Below are 26759 nucleotides of genomic sequence, written 5' to 3' on the forward strand. Positions count from 1 at the left end.
TGCTTACAACTGTAACTTCCTTTAACCTGAGGGTTCTCAGTCAAGTCTGTAACACCTTCAAACATTCCTGAGTCTTAGTCACGGGTAACAGCTTTCGTTGGAAATACACATCACCTTTAACCCCCGTGCATCCTTGAGAACAATTTTGGCTTATGTAATTTATTTAATAGTTTGTAATCATTTTAGCTGTTTTAATGCAAAACCGCCACCATTAGGGCAAAAGATGTCACCCTCATGTCCTTAATACAAAAAACAAACAAAAAAACTAAATAGTACAATTAGTTACAAAAATGTCCCCAATGTTTATCCCAGAGCCGTTTAAACAACATTGTTTGTTATGAGGCATTGTTTGATATATTAATTAAAAAGCTAAACTTGTATAATTTTGGACTGTCAAGCAAACATACAAGCAAATATAGAAAATAATGAAACGTTATCAGAATTTGTTTTGAAGATCTGAAGAATAAAGCCAAAGCAAATAAGTTATAATTTTAAATCCTATAATCATATATACAAACTATTGCTGAGGTTGTTCTCTCAGAGGAAAGATGAGATTCATAGACCAAATTAAAAGAAAACAAAATATCAGTTTGTGTTATTCATCTGCATAAAGTCCCATTCGCCACCTGCTCGGCAAATGGGAGACATCCGAGTGTGGGGGCACGAAAGTGTGGGAGTGAAGAGGTAACAGGTGACAAAGAACAAACATCAGCTTCTTCCTCTCAACTGATCCAACATCAGAGCGCTGCTCATTCCACTCTCTCAGAACAAGCCCGGGCAGGTTGTCACGGCAACAGTGAGGGCACATACTCTCACACTACCTGCGTCACCGGAATGCCATGTATGTGCGCGCGTGTGTATGTGCAAGTACTCTTTTATAAGAGTGGACTGAGTGCTTCTTTATGTTGAATCGCAGCAGAAAATGCCTCTCCTGCATTTTCCTTGGAAAGAAAGGCAGAGAATTTAAAATTCACTTCACATTCATGTCCCTATAAGCTGAGCTGCCATTTTACTGCTGCTGGCTGGAATCTCAAGCAGTTTTTCCAGCAGTGCTTTAATTATGGATCCTGGGTTGTCTTAAACAATGGGGTTATTTCAGAACTTTGTAACACTGACACTTTCTTAAAAGTTTATAGAGTAAAATAAATGGGTTGTATAGACATTAAGGATATTTTTACGTGTTGTTTTTTTTTTTTTCATTTTCATTTGGGGTGAAGGCAGATGATGACATTGACCAGACATGATTTATTCAGTGTTTAATGTTCATGTGAAGAGGCTTGAAACCAGTTTCTAATTAGAAACTGGCGTTTAGATTTAACCATGCCCAACAACAACCTAATCATAATCAACAAAAACAACTTAACCGCTTTATAGGTCACATGCAATGCCACATGAAAGCTTCATTCCTTCTCAGAGTAAAAAAAACCAAAAAAAAAAAAAACAAGCATCGATGATGTTATGTCAGATTTCACATTGTGACATAAAGCTTTTTCTTAAAGGTACACTCATTTTATTTTGGAAATAGACTTATTTTACAAGTCACCTAGCGAGTTAAACAGTTTCATAATTTTTTAATCCATTTAGCCAATATCCTATTTTAATGGAAGCAATTTTAGTTTAGCTTAGCATAAATCAGTGAATTGGAATAGACCATTAGCAACTTGCTCAAAAGTTTTGATAATTTTATTATTTAAAGCTTGACCAACTTAAGGCTGGGTTATACTCAACATGTTCGCTAGTTAGCTTGAGTGCATGCGGCGACTGTGACATTTGCGATGCTTGTGGAGGTTCGCTTTGGGTGCACGCAACATGCTTTCAGATTTTTTGAGACTCAAGCAAACAATTCGTGTGGCACCACATTTAATTTAAGTTGAATATGAATCACTTTGAAGTGATGATCTGTCTATGCATGATCACAAGGATAACTAGATGTTCAAAAATTATTGGCTAGAAATTGCTACAGCAGTGGAAAAGGAGGAAAGTTTTTCTTAAAAAAAACAAAAGGACAAAAGTGGAGACCCTTGTGGTTTTAATTAACAATTACAGAATATGGTTTTCCACCAATATAGGTTTTACGCTACTGTATATTACACTTTTTAAAATTTAAATCAATTTAAAAGTTACAAATCTGAAATTAATTAACAAGTTATTTCTTTAATAACTAGACAAGAATATTTGAACTTATCGGTTTACAATATACTGTTGCCCTATTTTTCTAGAATTTTTTGCCTTTTTAGCATAAGTAGAGGACACAAACTAGCCAGACAGTAATGTAGCAATTGTAGAGCGGACTAAATAAAATAAAAATTAAAAGTCAGTATGTTTTAGTAAATGTACTTACTTTCGTTTGAATAATAATTATAATAATTAAATATTAATAATTATATATATATATATATATATATATATATATATATATATATATATATATATATATATATATATATATATATATATATATATATATATATATATGTTTATCTGTCTGATTTTACAGTCACTTTCTTTTGACTGCCAACTGTCATTTTAGAGAATATCACTATGACTAAAGCCTCTTATTTTGCGAGGTGCGCATGAAATCAGTGGATGCCCGCGACGCGGTGCCAGGCGAAAGTACAAAGCAGCCTTTACGGCACAAAGCACTAGAATGAGATTTTCATGAAATATTGACTTTTTATTTTCTGCCTGTCTTAGATGTGCTTGTAACTAAGGGCGTACTCACACTATGTACAGTTGCCTTGAACTGGGCCAAAGCATGCTTGTCCCCCTTTCCGTCTCCCCTGTTGTTGCTAGATCGGATATGTTTGTGGCACTGTTGCCAACTAATTTTAGTGAAAAGGTGCTAAGCTCTGCCCGAAAAGTTGCAAAATGTTGCTAGATTACATCATTGTATTGCTGTTTAGATACAGTATATCAGTATACATGTGTAGTGAATTTGCAGACATCTCTCACACGTAATAAACTCAGAAACCGCCACTAAAATCTCTGCGTGAACAAGGTCAAATTAAAGTGAAAGGAGAGGCATTGGTTTGACTGTACGATGGAAATACCTCACATTCCCGATGCTAAATCATTTGCTGCCATCGGTACCCAGAGGATTGATTTGCTCTCAGGCTGCAGGTGGGAGAGACTGCTGCACGAGGACTGGGCCGCCTGTCAGTGCTCTGAGGCGGGGGAGGGGCCGACGGAATCACCCACAGCTCGTTGAGAAGATTAAAGACGGTACAGTACGGACACAAGAAAGTCTGTAAAAATCTCCAGTAACACCCAAGCAAGTTGCTAGATTTGTCGTTAGTCGCTTTTTTGAAAATTTGTCGCTAAGAGGGTCTAAAAGGTCACTAAATATAGAGACAAAGTCGCTAAGTTGGCAACACTGGTTTGCGACCGGAAGTTAACAAGAATTAGTTCTATTATTTATAAAATTTCTCATTTATTGTATTTTATTAACGTCTACCCCCACCCCAACCCTAAACCCAACTGTCACAGTAACATAAAAACAGTAATTGTACCAAGTATTATTTATGTTATCTATTAAATTACCATTCACATTGTATTTTTTAATGCCTATTGCTACCCCAACCCTAAACCTAACCGTCATAGTTTTGTAAAAATATTAATTATTGTTATACAGTGTCATAAAAAATGCTGCATTTTAACGTGCATATCGCACTTCCGGCCGGCCGCATATCTGATCTAGACTTTACCCGTCTTCCCCCAACGACCCACACTCACATTGCAGTCCCGCCTGAGCGCATTTACGTCATCAATGATGTGCTGTTCAGTAAGAAGCCCTTTTGCTCAGCACAAGGGAGATTTCTTTTTATCGTTTTAGTCGTTTGATATGCATAGACACACAGTCAAATATTTCATGGAACAGATCGGCCACGTTTGACTGTCATAAGCAATCATAAATTCCTCGTGCTGCAGGAATTAGGAGGTTTGCTAAAGGTGCAGCTGTCATGCAATGAGGGGTTTGCGTCTTTAATAATCTACAACAGTTAGCGTTCATTGAACATTAAGAAGGATTAATAATCCATATGAAACAGAAAACAAAAACAAAAAGTCACATCTCATCTTCAGTTTCGGGCTCAGGCGCGTTTTGCACTCACACCACAAGCCCAAGTGAACTGAACTCTGGCACACCTCTTCCAACTGCGCCTGAACCCGAATCAGAGCACTTACACTTCTCAATCGATCCGGGAAACAGGCCTGTGCACAGTTCGAATAGCATAGTGTGAGTACACCCTAAGAGCCTAGCTTTGAATAGGAAAATTAACAAATCTCTTTATTGAGTTATTTGAGCAAGATGCTGATGATCTATTCCGATAAGATGATATATGCTAAAAAGCTAAAAGCTAAAAAGCTCTATTGCCAGACCCAGATGGATTTGAATTGGATAAAACTCAACTGCTTAAAAAAGAAACTATTTAAATGAGTCTATTGAACCTCAAAAATATTTTTTTTCTTTGATAGGAAACAGGATTTGAGAGTTCTTAACTGTGACTTGAATGAGCTGCATCTAAAATTAAAAGACTCAATGTCAATTTGAAAAAAAGAAAAGTAAAAAATATATATATTCTGGTTAACACTTTACAATAAGGTTCATTAGTTAATGCATTTACTAACACGAACTAATCATGAATAACACATGTACAGCATTTATTAGTCATAATTGAACATTTACTAATGCATTATTAACATCCAAGTCCATGCGTGTTAACATTAGTTAATGCACCATGAGTTAACATGAACTAACAATAAACTCCTGTATTTTCATTAACTAACGTTAACTAACATGAACAAATACAGTAGTAAATGTATTGTTCATTGTTTGTTCATGTTAGTAAATGCATTAATTAACATTAACTAATGAACCTTATTGTAAAGTGTGACCATAATCTGTTTGATGGAAACTCCTTAAAGTTCAAAAGGGTAAATCTCTACCCTGGTAACACTCATGAAAGGTCATTATCTGTCTTTGTTAAATGGTGTTAGCGATGCATCAGATGTACTGATATGACCAGTTATGTGCAATACTGTGAAACAAACTGAAACCTGCCTATGTCATTACGCATAACACACATTTATGTCACATTTAACTGGAAAGATTCTAATCAAACAGACACACACTTCCTTACTGTCAGCTTCAATCAATCCATTTAATTTCCCCTTTCACCCATTTTAACGCTTGATTAGTTTCTTTCCACAACAATCTTTCCCACCAGTCTCTCTCAGAGCTTAGTAGTAAACATCTAAACAATAGCTATTCCAAAGAAGTGTTTGCCTTCTCACAGAGGAATCTCTCTCTTTTCTGTTCTTCCCCATTCCCGCCTACCTCGGAGGGTGGTCTGGAGGAGATAACCTAACGGAGAGGTGCTGATACAGATCAGATTTGGGAGGACCAGCTGGAGAATGGCCCACTAAAACAGTTACAGTTGAAGGAGAGGAAGAAAGCAGCAGGTCCATCTTGGGGGTCTTTCAAAATCCGGATGAATGGGAAATGGGGGCAGGGTTCAGTTGTGGATTGATAATCTGCTTTAGATAATTAGTGAAGAGATTTTAGAAAATGAGATAATTATAGTAATGGCTGAATGGAGTTACAGATTGTTAAATTGTTTAGCTTGACTTCTTGTTAGCAACCAGAAAATAACCACTGTGATTGAACAGGATACTAGAATTGCTGTGTTTTAAGGATATTTTAATCCTGGGGAGGGGGATAGACTTTTTTTAATGCTAAAAATCTTTAAAATACAATGTTAGCTTTTGAGCAATTCCATGCAAATGTCAACATTGCTATGAAAAAATAATCACCAAAGTGATTGTCACCTTAACAGCAAAGGCCTTTATTAATTCCTTATCTACTCTGTTAAAATAGTTGGGTTAAAAAATACCTTCCTAACTATGGGTTATTTTAACCCAATGCAATGGGTTATTTTGATTAAATGTTTTTTTTTTTTTCTGGTATTACTATTGCTTCTATTACTAATACTACTATTAGTTTTATAATTATGATTGTGTAAATAAATAACATACAGAATTAAAAAATACTTTTTTCATTACATTTTAGTTCCAGACATTTTTGTTAAAATAAATTAAGAATAACAAACAATGAACAAACAGAACAAAGTACAGACATAAACTGTGCGAGCAGTAAAGCATGTGTAGAGCAGAGTATGTGTGACTGTCCAGCAGCTGCAGCAGGCTGCAATCAGTGTCCACAATGTACAATTCATTTTAACCACAATTTCCAAACACTTTTGGAAAGATGCTCTTGGATGGTAAAACAGATATAAAAACCTGACACGAAGAGGTAACTTGATTTTAAAAAAAAATAGCAACAATATTCTTGCGTTATAGCTTAAATAAACTTTATAATGCAAAAACAACATTATGCACGCATATTTATACAGCTGTTTTGTGTCAGTTAAATCAGTGGACTGATAAAATTCATATTTTTTACCCAATTGGGTTAAAAATAAATCAACAAAGCACCAAATATGTTTAACTCAACCATTGGGTTAAATAAATAAATCAACGTTTTGTATTTTACTCTGAATACTTAAAAATGACTGTCAATGTATTAAAACTTTTTTATTTGACATACCAAACAAGTGCCAATTTCACATCTATCACATCCATAACAAACATGTCACATTCATAACAAAGCTTTTTCCTTAAAAAATAAAACAATGTCAAATAAAATACTATTGGTTTATAGAGAGCCAACTCTTATCCTTTTGATTTGTATTATATATTTCTGCTGGGGTGTGCAGTTTAATTCACAGATTTTCTACAAAGTATGTTGTATGCTGAAAACCTACGTACTTTTTGGTCATCAAAAACAAGTTTATTTCCCTCATTTGAAATATAAAACATTTGCGGATTGATGTTTTTTCTGATGCCTTAACTATGTGGTTGGTTGTTTTGGAAAATATAAACAGCTGTTTTAATATCCTGTAAACATATAAAGTAAATTCTTTGTAAATTTACATTTAGAGTTTTTACAGCAAATGTCACATGCATAACATCAGAATTGCTCTTTTAGCCTTTTCTGAGCTAGCACTAAATTTATGTAAACTAACCTATCCAAGTTTTAGGAACAACAAATAATAACTTGACTTCTAGTTGATAATTTGGTTTCAGAAGTGGCTTACTGTATATGTGAAAGGCAAAGGTCTCTAAAATACACTTATTTTATCAAAATAAAATATGATCACGTATTGATATTTTAATGATTTAATTAGGACAGTAAGGTATAACTTTGCTTAGACAAAAGTCTTGTCACTTGACAGAAATAATATTGTGTATGACTCCTTGGAAGACTGCATCCATACATCTCTGCAATGACTTATATAACTTTTTAATAAAGTCATTCCATTTAATAATAAAGATTCTTTGCATTCATCTTCAGTGCCTCCTCCTTCATCTTACCCGAGACATGCTCAATAATGTTCATTTCTGATGACTGGGAGGGCCAATCTTGGAGCACCTTGCCCTTCTTTGCTTTCAGGAACTTTGATGCGGAGGCTGAAGTATGAGAAGGAGCGCTATCCTGCTGACGAATCAACCCTCTCCTGTGGTTTTTAATATAATGAGCAGCACAAATGTCTTGATACCTCAGGCTGTTGATATTGCCACTCTGCAGATCTCTCGAACGTCCCCATACTGAATGTAAACCCAAACCATGATTCCTACTTCACCAAACTTGACTGATTTTTGTGAATCTTAGGTCCATGCAGGTTCCAATAGGTCTTCTGCAGTATTTGTGATGATTGAGATGCCCTTTTAACAGATGATTCATCTGAAAAATTTACCTTCTGCCACTTTTACAAACCAGTTATTATTTGTTGTACTTACAACTGGGATCGACGACAAGACTTTTGTGAGGTAGTGCATGTTGCCTAAAATTGACATTATAACAAACATAGTTGTCCTAATTTTTATTGTAAAACTTTTTTCTAATCATAATCTAAATACGCTGTATAAAATCTAATATTAAGACATGTTTTTTTGTTACTTTAACTTATTTTAGTTAAACATTTTTAGTTTTCTTTTTATGTTATACACAATTTAACTTGTGTAACATCAGTTTAATTGATATAAGTTGAATACTGGTAAAGTCATTTTGATTCAGCTTATGGCAGCAACACATTTTATGTAGTGTAGAGTTTATTTCAGTTGCATGCTTTTATTTAAATTTGCATACATTTAGTCAGCGTTACAAACCTCATTAATATGCAAATAAGACCCATGGCTTTAAAACTCTACAGTGAATTTTAAAACTGTGAAACATGATCCTGTAGGATCTAGAAGGGTGTGAGGTTAATAATGTAAAGTTAAAATGCCGTTTAAGGCTGTCTGTTAGATGTCATTCGAAATGAATGATTATATAGGGGTCAGAAGGTTAGATATGGTTAGATTCAGACAGGAAAACCCTGTTGCTTAGATCGTTCATTGGTTTATCTTCTCCAGACACACTCTGTCGATGATTAACAATGAAATTTTAATCTGTTCTTGGACGTCCTGCATTAAAGTTTATCTAGGGTCACCATGTTGAGTCCAGACCTGTTCTTTAATCTTTTTTAATTACACCACTCAGCATGATACAGCTCTGATGTGTGTTGTGTCCGGGGTCAATCTCTGAAATGGATGAGTTATTATGGGTGTCAGCTAGGGATGTGCTTTTGGAGTTTTAAAAGCAGGAACTTATGAACCTTGTTCAATTTATTCACAATTATAATGGTATTATCATTAATCAAATGTATTTTGTGATTCATGTTTTTTGTTTTGATTTATTGATGCTGTTAAATTTCATTATGGCACATTGTCCTTTCTTTCAACTTTTAACCATGAAAGTTACTTTTATTAACATTTTTATAGTTTAAATTAATATATTGTCTGAGTTGGTGTTGTTTATTACGGTAGAAAAAAAAATCTTTTAGGACAGCTGGGTTGCCGGAAAAAAAAAAAAATTTAAATAGCGCCGGTTAAATTATAGAAATTTACTGTTATTTATTTAAGGGAATGTCCGTTATTTTATGGTAAATTTCTATAATTTGACTGCTTTTTTTTTTTTTTTCTGAAACCCAAGCTGCCGTAAAATATATATATTTTTTATTTAATGCCGTTAAATAAACCGTAAAATTACAGATTTTTTTTACAGTGTACAAAACCTTGAAATAAACTGCCAGTACTTTTTCTGTTGTTTTACAGATGTATTTATTCTCTATCTGTTATTTATTATATGTTATATTATTTCAAACCTCTAAAAATGTCATAAAAAGTCACTTTGTTAAACTGTGGACAGGGCCGAATTAACCAATGGGCATTATGGGCACAGGCCCAGGGGCCCGTGCGCACTTGGGTCCCTTGCGAGGGACACCGATTTTGGAGTGTCTATTTAGCACACCTCGTTGGAATAAGCTAGTTGAGTGATTAGAGGTGCAGCTCGTAAAGCGCATGACAACATGTTTTGACACGATCAATCATGAACCTGGTTAGAATCCAGAATCTGATGAACATGTACTTCTTTTTTCCCCCCACTATATATCAGATTTTGCCTACTCTTCATCACAAGGAAGACAAGTATGAATCATTAATAAGTGTGTGTATTATGGAGAACTCAGATTCATGGAACTGGATTGGAGAGGTGTTATATCCAAATCATATGTATTCTAAGTTTAGAAATTACACATTAAAATATAATATAAATATGCAGATCTCACAAGAAAATGTAACTATTTCACATGTTGTCAGACCAATTTAATTTTGAATGACAAAGGAAAGATTTTTAAAAGGAGGCTTGCCCCAAACCCCATTTCTAACATTCAAGGAGGGTAGAGTAAAATAATGTATGAATGAGATCATATACAAACTAACAGAAATTAGCCATTATGACTCAAAAAAAGTTATAAAATGCCATGAGATCGCGGTGGGCAAACACATGGAAGCAACAAATTTAGGCTTTTGATTATGGTCAAGATGATTCAATGTTCAAACCCAACAGATCAAAATATTTCAAAACTACTTGGATATTCACGAACAAACATTTTTGAGAATAAGAGTTAATAATCAGTGAATTTGAGTTCTGTTGGCCAAAATGCCAAGTTGATGTCAAGGGGTCAGAAGAGGATTGCCAGACTGGGTCAGTTGATAGAAACTTAACTAGCCACAACTGAGGTCTGCAAAAAAGAATCTCTCATCACAACCCAACAAATCTTAAAGCAAACGAACAACGGCAGCAGAAAACCACATTGGTGCCACTCCTAAGAACAGGAAACTGAGGCTGAAGTTCACACATACGTTGAATAAAAGAAGATGAGAAAAAGGTTGTCTATTCATATGAGTCTAGCTTTGACATTCAGATGGTAGGTTCAGAATTTGTTATAAACAACTTGAAAGAATAATTCCCTATACCTGCCTTAATGCACCTTTCTTTATGTGTGCTTTTACTATATTTTAAGTAAAAAACTTTCAGGCGACTCTTTAAAAATGTACTTTATATACTTTTTTGGAATGTACTTACAGAAAATACTGACAGAAAAACTGTACTGATTTGGTCTAAACATGTACTTAATCTTTTGATTGAGATAAGCTATAGAATACTTGTGTATTTTTATTCAGTTTTATATAGTAACAAGTTATCTTTGAGGTTGAATAGTTTAGAGTAAATAAAACGGAATCAGGTCCTTTTTATACACACTGGAATAACCTACTAGCTAATGTAAGAACATTACTGATGCTTTCATAAGTCACTTTTTGACAATTTTTTATTTTCTAAATTTTTGTGTAGTTGTACATAGATATTTGCTTATTATTATAATTTTTTTATGTAAATCAACCAGTCAAATTAATAGAAATCATAAAATCTGTTGAAGGAAATACCAACAGATTAAGAAAAAAAAAACCTAAATTACGAAACTCATGAAATATTTAATAGGAAATATATAAAAAAATATAAAAAAGAAAACATATTACTTTTTTTCATATTCTGATTTAGTCCTAGAAAAAAATATGAGAAATATTGAGAAATACATACCATTGTACAAATAATAGCCTATATACATTTCCAAATCAAACTTTGTTAATTTTCTTTTCAGTTTAGCCCCTTTAATATTCATCAGGGGTCGCCACAGCGGAAGTTGAACCGCCAACTTATCCAGCACATATTTTACGCGCAGCGGTTGCCCTTCCAGCTGCCACCCATCACTGGGAAACACCCATACACTCTCATTCACATACATACATACTATATATATAGTGCTCAGTATATTTGAGTACACCCACATTTTGAAAATTTATATTTTTATCCTTTTCTCAGTTAATATAGGCAATGTATTTTGGTGCATTTAAACAAAACAGATTTATTAAACAGATATCTTTATTAAAATAATATTTTAGTCACCAAACATATTTAGAAATTGAAAGATAATACAATTAAATATTGCAAGCTAAATATTGCAAACAAATGTGCAACCTACAAAATTTTATTTCAATTTTTCAATTTTGCTGCTTTTTAAATTTGTATTTAATATTTTTTTTTATAACATATACATTTGGTTGTACTAGATTTTGGACTGTTATCGTAAGTTATTTGTAGATAAGCTCCAGATGTGGCTTCAGTACTGACTAATCTAATGCATATGCACAAATATAATAATGTATAGCTTCCTATTAAAAAAATGAATCTAAAAGATAGATTTGTGAGTCAAATTAATTGAAATCATAAAATCTGTTCAATGAAATACCATCAGATTTAGAAAAAAACTATTATGAAACTTAATATGAAATACTTAATAGAAAATACATTTTAAGTTCATGTTTCTTTCCTTAATGTATTTCTTTCTCTAGTTTTATTTAAACTATAATAATTACACAATAATGCAGATTATAAAATTAATTAATTTATTAATTCATCCAAGAGCTTTTTATATAAATAATAGACTATTTTCTTAAATGATGATAGATAGATAGATAGATAGATAGATAGATAGATAGATAGATAGATAGATAGATAGATAGATAGATAGATAGATAGATAGATAGATAGATAGATAGATAGATAGATAGATAGTTGAATAAATACATTTTTGTAGTGCTGAAATAGTAATGCTTACATACAACCGATACTAACATTATTGTACTTTTTAAGTTAACATAGTTAATCAGAAATAACAATTAACAGCAGCCTACATTCTATCCTAGTTTAGTCTGCTGAAGAGCAGGAGGACGGGTTTTGGCAGCTGTGACGCAATGTTTGTGGCCACGCCTCCCATGCTTGATGCGTGACTGCGTTCAGTAAAAGTCGCAGCGGTTATTTGAACTGATATGGCGGGGGTTTGTCACGACATCCGCCGCTCAAATGTGTAACACAACGCGCTGCCGTGAGAGGATCCGCGTCGCCTCTGCGTTTCTCATGCAAATCGATTCACAAGGGCTCTTTTAAATCTCCCTTCCTCCATTCTTAAACACGCACGAGCAGCTGGCTCCTTACAAAAAATGTACATAGCCTATTCTTAGCTATTTCTGAAATGAAATTAATGTGGGCTCATATCCTGTCCAGTTTATGGGCAGCACTCCTCAGATCTGGCTTTATTTCCTATTAAAATCTGCTTGCGAGAGGCTGTCCAGCTCGTCAGGTGCCTTGTACTTTATAGCCTTGTCTCACGGAACTAGGACGAGTGCACAACAGCAGAGTCACGCCATTGCCGTGCGCCCGGTGATATGAGAAGCGACATACTGGCCATCAGCCTAAATTGATTTGCAAGATTGGGTTAACACACGTTTGCGTGCAGACAGCACGAAAAGACCATTTGGTGTTTACCGTAGGTTCCCTGGGAGGCACAAATCCCTCAGGGCTGAGCGAGAGGCTGAAGTTGTGTGAGGAAACAACAAGCCCCAGAAAGCCTATTTATAAGGAAAACATGCCCTATATAACAGATCGAGTAAACAACAAAACAGCATGTTAATAGCACACACGTGTGGAACATATTTTTATTTAGATTTATTGTTAGAATTGAAGCATGCTATTTTAGACAAGAAACAAGTGCATAGAAATAATTTTATATAATTCAAATAATATTTTGCTGTAAGCATATTATTTCACTTCTCTGTCAAACAAAGTATATCTATCTATCTATCTATCTATCTATCTATCTATCTATCTATCTATCTATCTATCTATCTATCTATCTATCTATCTATCTATCTATCTATCTATCTATCTATCTATCTATCTATCTATCTCACACTAACAATTCTTTCAACTAAGAAAAAAAAAATAAACAACATGATTGGACATCATAAGGTTGGACCACCTTCAGCATTTAGCTGGTTAAACATGGCAAAATTAGCATTTTGTACCACACACATAGTTCTCTTGTGAAATTATTATTTTCCAAATGTAAGCTATTTATATGTTTTATATTATAAATATAAAAAATATAGGGTTCATGGTTGTGCAGTGGCATGATCGCCTCACAGCAAGAAGGTTGCTGCTTCTAGTCCTGACATTGGTGAGCTGGCATTTCAGTGTGGAGTTTGCATGTTCTCCTCATGTTTGTGTGGGTTTCCTCCAGGTGCTACGGTTTCCCTCACAGTCCAAAGACATGCGGTATAGGTGAAATGAATAAGCTAAATTGGCTGTAGTGTTTGTGTGTAAATGCAAGAGTGTATGGGTGTTTCCCAGTGTTGGGTTGCGGCTGGAAGGGCATCCGCTGCATAAAACTGGATGTAAAAATGCTGGATAAGTTAGCGGTTCATTCTACTGTGGCAACCCCTGATGAATAAAGTGACTAAGCTAAAAAGAAAATGAATGAATAAATTCTAAATGTATTTTGTCAGTGTGTGGGTGTTTCCCAGAGTTGGGTTGCAGCTGGGAGGGCATCTGTTGCATAAAACATTCTGGTTCTCATTAGGCCCCTTAAGAAATCCACACACACATTTATATATATATATATATATATATATATATATATATATATATATATATATATATATATATATATATATATATATTTTTTTTTTTTTTTTTTTTCTGCAGCCAATAGAAAAAAAAATTTCTCAAGGGAGCTATGATACATTCATTCATTTTCTTTTCAGCTTAGTCCCTTTATTAATCAGGGGTCGCCACAGCGGAATGAACCACCAACTTGTGAATGCTTCATTATTATGTATTTTGCAGATAAATAAACCTGGGTGTCTTTTCGTTTGTCTAGACTCCACCTATTCCTTCCGCACTGTCACGCAGACGCAATTTACGCCACAGAGCGCAGAAGGGTTCGCACGCACACTCTCAGTCACATCCTCACGCACGCAAACACACTCATTCAGTGACTTGTCCTTTCGGCAAGCTTCTATTTACATTACACACTTCCCCATACACATAGCGTGCCTGGATGAACTCTATAAACGCAAGCTTCCATTCCCCCTGGGCGCACTGCCATTAAACAGTGGTTGCTCTTTATTGGATCAACACAACAAACAATCAACAGATATAGGCTCCAACCTATACCGTACCGTTTCTTTTAATAATCATAATACTAATACTGATTATATTTCATTTTATAATTCTCATATGATGTACTGTGGTAATTGCATCACTGCTATTCAATCCTTACTGAATAAAACCTAAAGATGATCATTACGAGCAGACAGAGCTCGATAGTAAATCCTGATAGCCTGGACTTTGCGTGTCTCCCAGGATTTATCGCAGCGAGACAAATAAGGTCGGGGTTTCGAGGATTTTCTCGAAAAAATCCCCTCAAAGCCCACTCGTATCAGTTTTATCACACACACATCCTTGCTTTTCAGCTGTAACGTTAAACGCAGCTCAGCCCTCACGAACGCACACAGAGCAGTCGAGCTAATCTGCATTTTTACACACGAGTCACGATCAGACGCCACGCAGAGTTCATTGACCTGCACAGTCATGCAGGCGAAGCACGAACACGACTATATCTAAGAACAATCCTTAAATAAACACAGTTCTGTAAATGCGTGGGGTTAGGAAAAGAATCCATCTCATGCGCTCTGAATGACCGAGCAGTTCAAGAGCGTCCTCCTCAGCTGAGCTCTACGCTGTTTGCGTAAACCATGCGTAGTCGTTATGGTGACTACACAACGCTGGAGTTTCACTTTTAAAGCGTGCTTTTCACACGATCTTACAAAAACGACTCGTATTTAGCAGTTTCCGTTGCAGATGGACATAATGGGTAGGTGATTAGTTTTTGAATATGATTTCAACTAAATTATAAAAGATACCGAAATGTCACCAAAACAAGGTGCAGTGCAGCTAGCGTGTATCAGTGTTGCTACTTTGCTAACTGGGTAAGGATGAATACTTTACCAAGAAAACTTTTTAATACGATTTCTAAGTTGTTTCAGTCAGGTGGAATGAGGGACTAAAGTTAAATAATACTTGTTATAGAGTTAAATTACTAATAAAATATGCTATCTATCTATCTATCTATCTATCTATCTATCTATCTCTATCTATCTATCTATCTATCTATCTATCTATCTATCTATCTATCTATCTATCTATCTATCTATCTATCAACTGTTATCTATCTATCTATCTATCTATCTATCTATCTATCTATCTATCTATCTATCTATCTATCTATCTATCTATCTATCTATCTATCTATCTATCTATCTATCTATCTAAAATCTCTTTCTTAATGATGTTTAACAGAGCAAGTAGCCTACATTTTTTTACAATATTGCTTATAATATATTTGTTTCTTCTGGATAAAGTCTTATTTGTTTTATTTTGGTTAGAATAAAAGCAGTTTTTAATTTTTTAAAACACATTTTAAGGTCAAAATCATTAGCCCAATTTAAACTACATAATTTTACGATAGTCTGCGGAACAAACCACTGTTATACAATAACTTTAAATGTAACAATAAGCTCTACAAAAGTGTCTTGAAAAATATAAATCAATTAGAAATTAGTTATTAAAACTATTAAGTAAAACTATTTAGTTTAGAAATGTGTTAAAAAATCTTTTCTTCGTTAAACAAAAATTGGGGAGAAAAATAAACTGGGCTAATAATTCTGACTTAATATATATATATATATATATATATATATATATATATATATATATATATATATATATATATATATATATAGGGTGACGCGGTGGCGCAGTTGGTAGTGCTGTCACCTCACAGCAAGATGAGTCAGCTGGATCAGTTGGCATTTCTATGTGGAGTTTGTATGTTCTCCCCGTGTTTGCGCGGGTTTCCTCCGGGTGCTCCGGTTTACCCCACTGTCCGAGACATGTGGTACAGGTGAATTGGGTAGACTAAATTGTCCATAGTGTATGTGTGTGAACGAGTGTGTATGAATGTTCCCCAGGATGGGTTGCAGCTGGAATGGAATACGCTGCATAAAACATGTGCTGGACAAGTTGGCAGTTCATTCATTCATTCACCCTGGATTATTATATCGAATGAATCAATATATATATACATACATACATACATATATATATATATATATATATAAACTTTTAGTTAATGACTTACTACAGTATAAAATAACTTAGTTGTGAATTTTAAAGAGAGGAGATAGTGTAAGATGAGTAATAATGATAGAGTTTAACAGTGTTAAAGACAGCATTTTTTCTGGTGAAATATGTATATAAATTAGATTAAATGTTACATTCAGTGCAAAGAAAGAATTCAAATCAAGATGTACAGTTGAAACCAGAAGTTTACATAACTCCAAAAAAAGAACATAACCATTTTTTTTTAAAACGTCTGATGGTAAATCATACTAAACGTTTACTATTTTAGGTCCATTAGGAGTACCGAAATCATTTACATTTGCTAAGTGCAAGATACATTTTTTTTTTTTAGAATTTTTTATTGATTTCTAGACAGTCAGAAGTTCACATGCATTTCCTTGGTATTTTTAGCTTTGCTTTTAAATTGTATAACTTTGGTCAAATGTTTTGGGTATCCTTGCACAGGCTTCTCACAATAATTTAAAGGAATTTTGGCCCATTCCTCCTGACAGAATTGGTGTAACTGAGTCAGATTTGTAGGCTGTCTTGCTCGCACAAGCTTTTTCAACTCTGCCCACAAAATTTCTATAGGATTAAGATCAGGGCTTTGTGATGGCCATTCCAAAACATTTACTCTGTTGTCTTTAAAGCACATTTTAACTAATTTGTCAGTATGCTTAGGGTCATGGTCTGTTTGGAAGACCCATTTGTGGCCAAGTTTTAATTCCCTGGCTGATGTCTTGAGATGTTGCTTCAGTATTTCAACACAATGTTCTTTCTTCATGATGCCATCTATGCTGTGAAGTTGACCAGTCCCTCCTGCAGCAAAACAGCCTCACAACATGATGCTGTTGCCCCATACTTCACAGTTGGTATGGCGTTTCTAAGCTTATAAGCTTTCCCCTTTGTCCTTGAAATGGAACACTGGTCATTATGGCCAAACAGTTCAATCTTAGTTCCATCAGACCACCAGACATGTCTCCAAAATTATATATATTTTTTCCCAGTGTAATTTAGCATATTTTGTTTGAGGTTTTCCTTAAATACTATTCTACAGTTGTGTCTCTAATTAACTCAAATGTTGTCAATTAGCCAAATAGAAACTATTAAAACCTTGACACCATCATCTGAGCTTTTTCAAAGGCATAATAATCTTATTGCATGTAAACTTGACTTTCAAGAAAAGTTATAACAATTTCTCAAAAAATATCTCTCTCATTATTTTGCTATTAAGCATAACAAAAACAAAATTGATAATCCTAACTTACCTAAAAGAGAAAAAGTTTAGTCACATTAACATCTGACTTTTTTAATGGTTATGTGCCTTTTTATGCAGTGTATGTAAACTTCTGGTTTCAGCTGCATGTATTGTTTTGGGAAATAAATGAAAACTAATGGAGATGGGCACAAAGTGTTGCTTTAGTTGCAGGACTCAATTTGTGTTCTCAAAAAAATTTTGACATATTGATGTATTGTGTTATCTTCAAATTGTTTATTACATTTTCTTTACTTGGTCTCTGAAAAGTCTTAAAATATCTTTAAAAGTTTAAGACTTTTTATAGCCCATTTTTTCCATTTTAATCTCACATTTTAATTTTATTTCATGACTTGCATTTTTAAAAATGCTTTACAGTAGTAAACTAATGTGTTAATAAATAGTATCATTTTTTTTCATAGTGTCTTTGTCAGCAAATTCAGTGTTTTTATTCTTTTGTCCTTCAGAGGAGATCTCTTGTGAAACAGCTGATGAAGAAGAAATGGAGATACGCATCCCCTCGTACCCCCTACCCCAGGAAATACAGCAAGTAAATAACATTAATTTCACAGATTTTGCACCCCTGCTGTGCAGATGTAATTGCATAGGTTCTCTTGTTTTGTTTCTATTGTGCTCTGTAATAATTGCACACACTGTACATCTCTGCGTGATAGAGAGGGAAGTTTGATCCTTTGTGATCCGTTGTGCTCTGGGGCATCTGGCTGGAGATATGAGAAGATCAGCGTTCATTCTGTCTAATATATCAGGTGCCTTTGTCTGCAGCTACAAAAATCCCACAAATAATTCAGGCAAAAAAAACACAATATAAATATTTGTAGCCCAATTCTTATGCATGAAACTAAATTCACGTCCACAAAATAAAAATACACATTCATAAAATATGTTTCACAAATGCAAAACATATTTTACAAACGTATAACAGTGTACAAAATGTTTTCAATTTTTAAAAATTAAAAGTTCACCGTGACTGCAAATGTGCAAATCTTCTTTCACTTGTAAATTGCCCGGGATTTTTGTGTGTGGACCTCTCATATATCACTTGAACATTAAGCCAATCAGATGCGAGCTTCAAGAGCTGCGTTGTAGATTAAAAATCAGATTGTCTACCATGTATATCAAATTTTATTTATATGTTTACAGTGCCTTCGGAAAATATTCTTACCGCTTCACTTTTTCCACATTTTTTATGTTAAAGTCTTTTCCCAAAATGCATTACATTAATTTATTTCCTCAAAATTTTACTCTCAATACCCCATAATGACAATGTAAAAATGTTTATTTATTTATTTTTTTAATTGCTGCAAATTTATAAAAAATAAAATAAAATAAAAAACCTGAAAGACCACATGTACAAAAATATTCACAGCCTTTGCTCAGTACTTTGCTGATGCATCTTTGGCAGCAGTTACAGCCTCAAGTCTTTTTGAATATAATGCCACAATCTTGGCACATCTGTCTTTGGAAATTTTTGCCCATTCCTCTTTGCCGTACCTATCAAGCTCTATCAGGTTGGATGGGAAGCAATGGTGTACAGCCGTTTTCAGATCTCTCCAGAGATGTTCAATAGGATTTAGGTCTGGGCTCTGGCTGGGCCACTCAAGGACATTTATCGAGTTGTTGTGAAGCCACTCCATTGATATTTTGGTGGTGTGCTTTGAGTCATTGTGCTGCTGGAAGATGAATCGGCAAGAAGTCAGCACTCTAAAGCAGGATGTCTCTTTACAAGGCTGCATTCATCTTTCCCTCTATCCTCCTGACTAGTCATCCAGTTCCTGCCGCTGAAAAACATCCCCACAGCATTATGCTGTCACCACCATGCTTCACTTTAAGGATGGTATTAGCCTGGTGATGAGCGGTGCCTGGTTTTCTCCAAATGTAACACCTGGCATTCACTCCAAAGAGTTCAATTTTAGTCTCATCAGATCATAGAAATGTATTTCTTATGGTCTGAGAGTCCTTCAGATGGCTTGTGGCAAATTTCGGGCAGGAAGTGGCTACTGTCTGGCCACTCTACCATACAGGTTGGTGGATTAGTGGATTGCTGCAGAGATGGTTGTCCTTCTGCAAGGTTCTCCTCTCTCCACAAAAGAACGCTGGAGCTCAGACAGAGTGACCATGAGGTTATTGATCATCTCACTGACTAAGGCCCTTCTCCCCCAATCACTTAGCTTAGATGGCCGGCCAGCTCTAGTAAGAGTCCTGGTGGTTCCAAACATCTTCCACTTATGGATAATGGAGTAACTTTCAGAGCAGCAGAAATTTTTCAGTAACCTGCCTCAGTCTTGTGCCTCGAAACAATGTTTCGAAGGTCTACAGACAATTCCTTTGTCTTCATGCTTGGTTTGTACTTTGACATGCACTGTCAACCCTGGAACCTTATATAGACAGGTGTGTGCCTTTTCAAATCATGTCCAGTCAACCGAATTTACCACAAGTGAACTCCAATTAATTGCTCAAACATTTTAAGAATGATCAGTAGAAACAGAATGTACCTATGCTCAATTTACAGCTTCACATCAAAGGCTGTGAATACTCATGTACATGTCATCTTTCAAGCTTTTGCAAATTTCAAATTTGCGACGGTTTAAAAAAATCTTTTTTCATATTGTCAATATGGGGTTTTGCGTTTAGAATTTTGAGGAAATAAATGAATTTAATCCATTTTGGAATAAGGCTGTAACATAAAAAATGTGGAAAAAGTGAAGAGCTATAAATACTTTCCAGATGCACTGTTTGAATATGGTTACTCACTAATTCCACGAAGGAACTAAAACATAGGCCCAATCCCAATCCTATTGTTTACCCCTACCCTTTCCCCTTGAATCAGAGTGTGCAGGAAAAGGGCTTCAAATTTAATAAAAAAATGGGACAGCAACACTTTTACACAACATCATGTCATCGCGAGCTCTTACTTCATATGAAGTTGACGGGGACGACTGCTGTAGTTATTCCAGTTGAGTTATTAATTAATTTTTTTTTTTATTTATCATGGCCATATTCATCTAAAATCAATAAAAATAAAAAACAAAATTCTCTCATTGTTTACTCAACCTTCACTCGTCACAAACCTGTTTGAGTTTCTTTGTTCTGTTCAACAGAAACAAAGTAATTTGGAATAAGTCTTGGAAAGCAGAACCCCTTGACTTCCATGGTATTTGTCTTTGTGTTCAAAAGCAAAAGGAAACACATGAAGGTTTGGAACCACTAGTGAATAGTGAGTCATTTACATTTCTGGGTGAACTATTCCTTTTTTTTGTAGTTTGAATTTAACATAAAAGACAACACAAAAAAAAAAAAAAAAAAAAAAAAACGACCTTATACAGGTAAAATGCCTCTGAAAAAGGAATTTTTAATCGCATATACACACCCTCAGATTTGCAACAGCTTTACATGGGGAGGGATCCTAATTAAATCAACGCCTTATGGTAGTGCGTTCTGCAGCTTAAATTCATGGCGTGCCACTCACAGGGTGAAAAGGTTACAAATGCCTTCAAGCTTTTATCCTTGGGCTATGAACAATTAATTTAGCTATTTTTATATGCCTCATAAAAAAAAAAATGTTTTTCACACGAATCATATTTCATCTCAGACGTCACCAAAAATTGTAAAGTGCACCTGACATTTTACTAGCAGAAACACCTACTTTGCTTCCTGTTATTTCTCCTGCTCGGCTTTAATCCACATCCTCCTGTTTTAGGATTTTCAGCCTTTTCTTCTATTCATTTTTGATGCTAGCGTGGCATGTGGAGACTGAGACAAGAGAAATGATGGAGATCCTACTGTGTCTCACTATGGTGCCTCTCTTTAGCTCTGCTGCTCTCTAAATAATGAATCAGACAAAAAACAGCCACATTTTTTTTAACCTTGAGAGACATGAGGGGATAATGGTGGCACGTGTTGCTTGTTCAATGGCATGATAGTATCTTTAGCTCCTTCCACTGTGTACCCTTCACCTGCCCGTGCAGGACATTTTAGAGTGGGTCAAAAATAAACACTCATCTAGTGTGAAACGCAAGTATGCATTTACAGTATCAGGAACTGCAGTATATGGAGTGTGGTTTAAAGGGCACCTATGATGAAAATAATCTTTTGTAAGCTGTTTGGACAGAACTATGAGTAGGTAGTGTGACCACAGTTATATTGGAGAGATAGAAACACAAAAAGTCTCTTTTTAAAAATTTCCTGACGTTAAAATAAGATCCGAATCCCTCCCATTTCGGGGCCCGCCACAACATGATGTTGGCCACCATATTGATTGACAGGCACGTATTAACATGTCTCCACAGTATAATCATATCAATAAGACAGCTCACTGTGATCATCCATCATCATCAAATGTGATCAAGAATGAGTTAAAACATTTTTAAAACAGTGCATGTTTGTAATAACGACAGTAAAATCGCTACGTAATTCATCGCCACAGCCGCATAGTGTCACAATTATAAAAGAAGACGCTTCAATCCCGGTTTGTGGACTTAAATCAGGTTTATGTGGATATTAATGTACCATGCAAAAAAAGTGCAAAGCTAAACTTGTGTGTGTTTTTCTGTTACCAACATCTAATAAAAATGTTAAGTCAACAGGACTGTTAGAACTATGTTTTCTGAGAAAAATGGTGACAAGTTCAATACTTATTTCCCTGTCTGCATTCCTTCATATTTCCCAAAGAGTCTGACAAGTGCATGTTCATCAGAGTCTGAGATTAACAATGGCCAAAGATGGCACCGGAATGAATAAAAAATACCCTACAATTCAATATTACTTCTAATAATAATAATAATAATAATAATAATAATATAGTTTATGTTTATATACAATCAAACAAAAAAATTATTCAGACACCAGATATAATATTTAATAGTTTTACTAGGACACTATAGTTAATAAGTGTTGATTGCAGTATGAAGTCAACTTTGACATATACCACAAAAGGATTCGTACAGACAACAGGATCCAATAAAAGGTAACAGAAAGTGAAGGAGCTGCTGCAGAAAGAGTCTGGAAAAAAAGCTCAAGTTTGCATGAATCTGACTGACAGCAGAGACTACAGCCTGTCATTGAGGATAAAGATGAACAACAAAGTGCTGACAGTTGTGTAAATAAACTCTTCTAACAGTTGTCTAAATTATTTTTGCTTGATTGTAATTAATTACATCATGTACCTTTCTATCAGAGTCATCTGAGATAGATTTGTACTAGCATATTTATCTTTTTTATAGTTATTTCTAATTATACTATAGCAAATAATTTGATAATATGAGAAATGGTGTCTCTAACATTTTGATTTATATTGTATAGGGTATTTTTTTAAAGGATATTCTGGCCCATGGTTAATAAGAACTAGTTAGTTAGTTAGTTAGTTAGTTAGTTAGTTAGTTAGTCAAGACTTTCAAAATCCCAAAGAAAAAAATTACATCACAGCAGAGCTCACCATTCAATAAATACTATTAAAACCTCATTAAATAACGCACCAATGTAAACACTTGTTCATTTAATTAAAAGTCTGCATAAATCATCTAATACGACATTGTTTATCTAATTGTAGATGGTAAAAAATATTTCCTGTATCATTCCCTATAACACTGGCTGAATTAATCTTGAGTTAAAAGAGCTCACTCAAACTTTTTCAAAAAGAAGATTCATCATATTGACTATCATGATTCAATCGTGATTCATCATATTGACTAAGTTTGTCAATCATTCTATCTTTTGTTATCCCTTCGATAGTAGATAACACACACCACACAACAGAACCTGTCTTATTAATAAATATTAATAAATATTAATTAATATTGAAATAGATATTAAAGGGATAGTTCTCCCAAAAATCTAAATTCCCTGTTAATTTACTCACCTACAGGTCATTCAAGTTGTACATTACCAGTCAAAAGTTTGGGCTCAGTTTTTTTTTCTTCATTTTTTTTAAAGATAATTTTTCTGTTCATCAAGGTGGCATTAATGAAATGTAAAAAAAAAAAAAACTGTGTTTAATTGTTAAATATATTAAAAAAAATTAAATAGCTACTTTCATATTTTATGTAGTTTCAAATAAAATTTTACTACTGACATTATTGCTTGTATAACTATTACCATTATTAACAATAATATTAATAATAAAGAAATAATAATAATAAAAATTTGAGTGATTTCTGAAGGATCTGACAGGAGTAGACTCTGAAGACTGGAGTAATGAAGCTGAAAATTCATGTTTAAAATCTCTGAAATAAACTACTTTTAAACAGTTATTTTAGAGTGTAATTTTAGAGTGTAATTTTTAAAATGTTTACTGTATTTTTATTAAATAAATGCAGCTTTGGTGAGCAGGAGCAGCTTATTCTAAAACATTTAAAAATCAAACTGACCCCAAACTTTTGACCGGTAGTTTAGGTGACATTTTTCTTCAGAACATTAAAGAATTATTTTATATTTCTATTATTTTTTTGTGTATTGTATTCTCTGTGATTCTTTGGTGCTTTAAATAATGGAAGTGAATGGTTATAGGTTTCTTAGAATAACAATAAACACATATAAATGAGTCCAAATCAATAGCCATAGCTCTTAATGACACATTGTGGTCTTGTGAAGTGATTATTGTTATCTTATCTACAGCTTGGCCAAGCAGATCTTGGCACATTATGCATTCTTGAGTGAACGGAGAATGATTGTAATATAGTTGCTTTAGGTGACGAAAGTGTGATGGCCGGTGACACAATATCAAACAATATCCATCAACAAACTGTGTCACCTACAATGCTCAGCATAATTGAGTACACTCTATTTTGAAAATTATTATTTTTATACATTTATCAGTGAATATAGGCAATGTATTTTGGTGCATTCAAACAAAATGGATTTATTAAGCAGATATATTTATTAAAATACTATTTTATGGGAAGATGGGAAGTAACAAAGTACAAATACTTTACTAAGTAGATATTTTTCTGGTGTCAGTACTTTACTTACTTTTTACTTTTACTTCTTACATTTTTACATAAATATTTCTACTCCGTACATTTTTAAATCAGGCTCGTTACTTTCGTTTTCATGTGTTCGGTGGCACGATCTAAATTATTTCTTCATATGCTATAGATCATTGTCATTGCGTGGTGCAGTGTGTGGCATTTCAACGAAGACTTTCACGCACTGTACGTAGGGTAGTTTATGAAGATTACTGTGATAAAGGCAAGGCTGATTTGTAGTCAGATATGATAGGTATTAATTTTAGCAAAAGAAAAATACTTTTGTAATATATTCAAATAAAAAATTCAAATATAAAATAAAAAAATCATTATATTTAGGAGAGAATTCAGTGTAAAATGTAAGAGATTATTTATAAAGATATACAGACCTACAGAATTATTTTTAGAGTGTATGAACATGAATGGCAGCTGTTGTTTTTGATCCAACAGCCGCAAAACTACATGATTAAAGTTGTGAGTTTGAGTCAGGATGATGATACATGGGGGAAACCAGATATTTACCTATCTAGTGAAAATAAAACATGCAGTAATGGGTACTTTCTATTTAAATAAATATTTCAGGCTGTACTTCTTTACTTTTACTTGAGTACAAAAGTAGTACTTCAACTTTTAACAGAGTTGTTTTAAACATGAGCATCTGTACTTCTACTTGAGTAAAGGATGTGTGTACTTTTGCCATCTCTAAAAGCTTCCTACAAAAATTTGAATTTAAAAGATAGATTTTTGAGGGGTTTACTTATATTTGCTGAGCACTGTACCTTGAATGACCTGCGGGTGAGAAAATTGATCGAAATGTTTCATTCTTATATGAACTATCCCTTTAATTTGGGAAATGAGGCAATATCAGAATATAAGTGTAATGTACTGTAGGGATGCACAATTTATCTGGATCCATATTGATTGCTAAATGCTGTTTTTTATGTTACTGTTATCGTAAAAAAAAAAATAGGTCAACTTTTTTAAGCTATTTGGATTTTAGTTATAGTTATAGTATAGTTTTTAGTTATTTTAGTTTTCAGAAACTTTAGTTTTATGAATTTATTTTATTTATCAGGCAGTAGATTTTATTTAGGTAAACGAAAGTTGGCCATAGAAAGTCAAGATCAGTTCAAACTTTTCAAAAATCTTATGCTTTTAAAATATGATCAGTTTTTCCCTTTATTTGTTTGCCTTTTGTTTTTCCAATCATACAGAAAAATGAGAAAAAATGTCATTTACCAGTCTTGAAATAGTTATCGGTATCGGTCGAAAAATATCGCCACATTCCTAGTGTAATGTATACTATATCTAATAAATGAATCATGAGCTGAAATAATAACTTCAAGACAGCCATATATATATATATATATAAAAAAGTGTTCTTATTTTTTCTCTCTCAAAGAACAATAGTAGTCAACGCTCCACCCCCATCACTTCAAGCTTGTTTGTCTTTGTGTCCACTGGGCTATAGATCAACATGCGGTGAAAGGTGATTCTTCCCAGCCACTGCCCTTCTTCTCCCTTCACGCGAGGAAGTGTGCGTGAAGGCAGAAGAAGAAGGGAATTTGGAGAACTCACCCAGGCGTCAAATTCACCCACGACTGGCTGAAGGCCATCGTCTGCACCCTCCCTGCCCCGAGTCCTAATCTACACCCTCTTCCCCAATTCCCCTGTCAACGGCCATCCTGCTGTCATGTAATGTGTTGGCACTGTGGGTCCAGATGAGAATCGCAGCATTGGCTCATGGTACAGTGAGCACCACAGGGGGTCTTTATCTCCATGAAAATCCACAAAGCTGCAGTCACGAACCATCCTCTCGTTCTCCTGCTTCAATCACACAATGAAACACATGCTTAGAAACATAGTTTATAGGGAAATTAAAGAAAAAACAAGGAGAAATTGCTTTTCTGTGATCAGCAGTGTCTGTGACTTTTTCATGGGGTGTAGGAGATAAGAGAAGAAAACAAAGAAAAAAAAACAGCAAAGAACACAGGAATAAGTTTTA

General features: G+C 34.2%; 1 protein-coding gene and 1 long non-coding RNA gene across 6 annotated transcripts in view; one reads left to right on the top strand and one right to left on the bottom strand.

Moving 5' to 3' along the window:
• The window catches only part of LOC147832892 (uncharacterized), a 599182-nt gene that overhangs the window by 323746 nt on the left and 248677 nt on the right, over positions 1-26759 (bottom strand). The window lies entirely within an intron of this gene.
• The window catches only part of lekr1 (Leucine-, glutamate- and lysine-rich protein 1), a 268106-nt gene continuing 256462 nt past the window's right edge, over positions 15116-26759 (top strand). For 3 of the 5 annotated variants that reach the window (XR_015515141.1, XM_087293330.1, XM_087293332.1), the window contains exons 1-2: positions 15116-15212; positions 18242-18324. Coding sequence is in view for 3 of the 5 variants with exons in the window: in XM_087293330.1 (XP_087149456.1) it covers positions 15200-15212; positions 18242-18324 (96 nt within the window). In the remaining 2 variants the exon portion in view is untranslated. Of the gene's footprint in view, positions 15328-18241; positions 18325-26759 lie in introns of all 5 variants that reach the window. The other 2 variants (XR_015515142.1, XM_087293331.1) reach the window with 1 other exon arrangement.

The sequence above is a fragment of the Danio rerio genome, chromosome 18 (assembly GCF_052040795.2).
Source record: "Danio rerio strain M-AB ecotype USA chromosome 18, GRCz13ab, whole genome shotgun sequence".
Classification (NCBI taxonomy): Eukaryota; Metazoa; Chordata; class Actinopteri; order Cypriniformes; family Danionidae; genus Danio; species Danio rerio.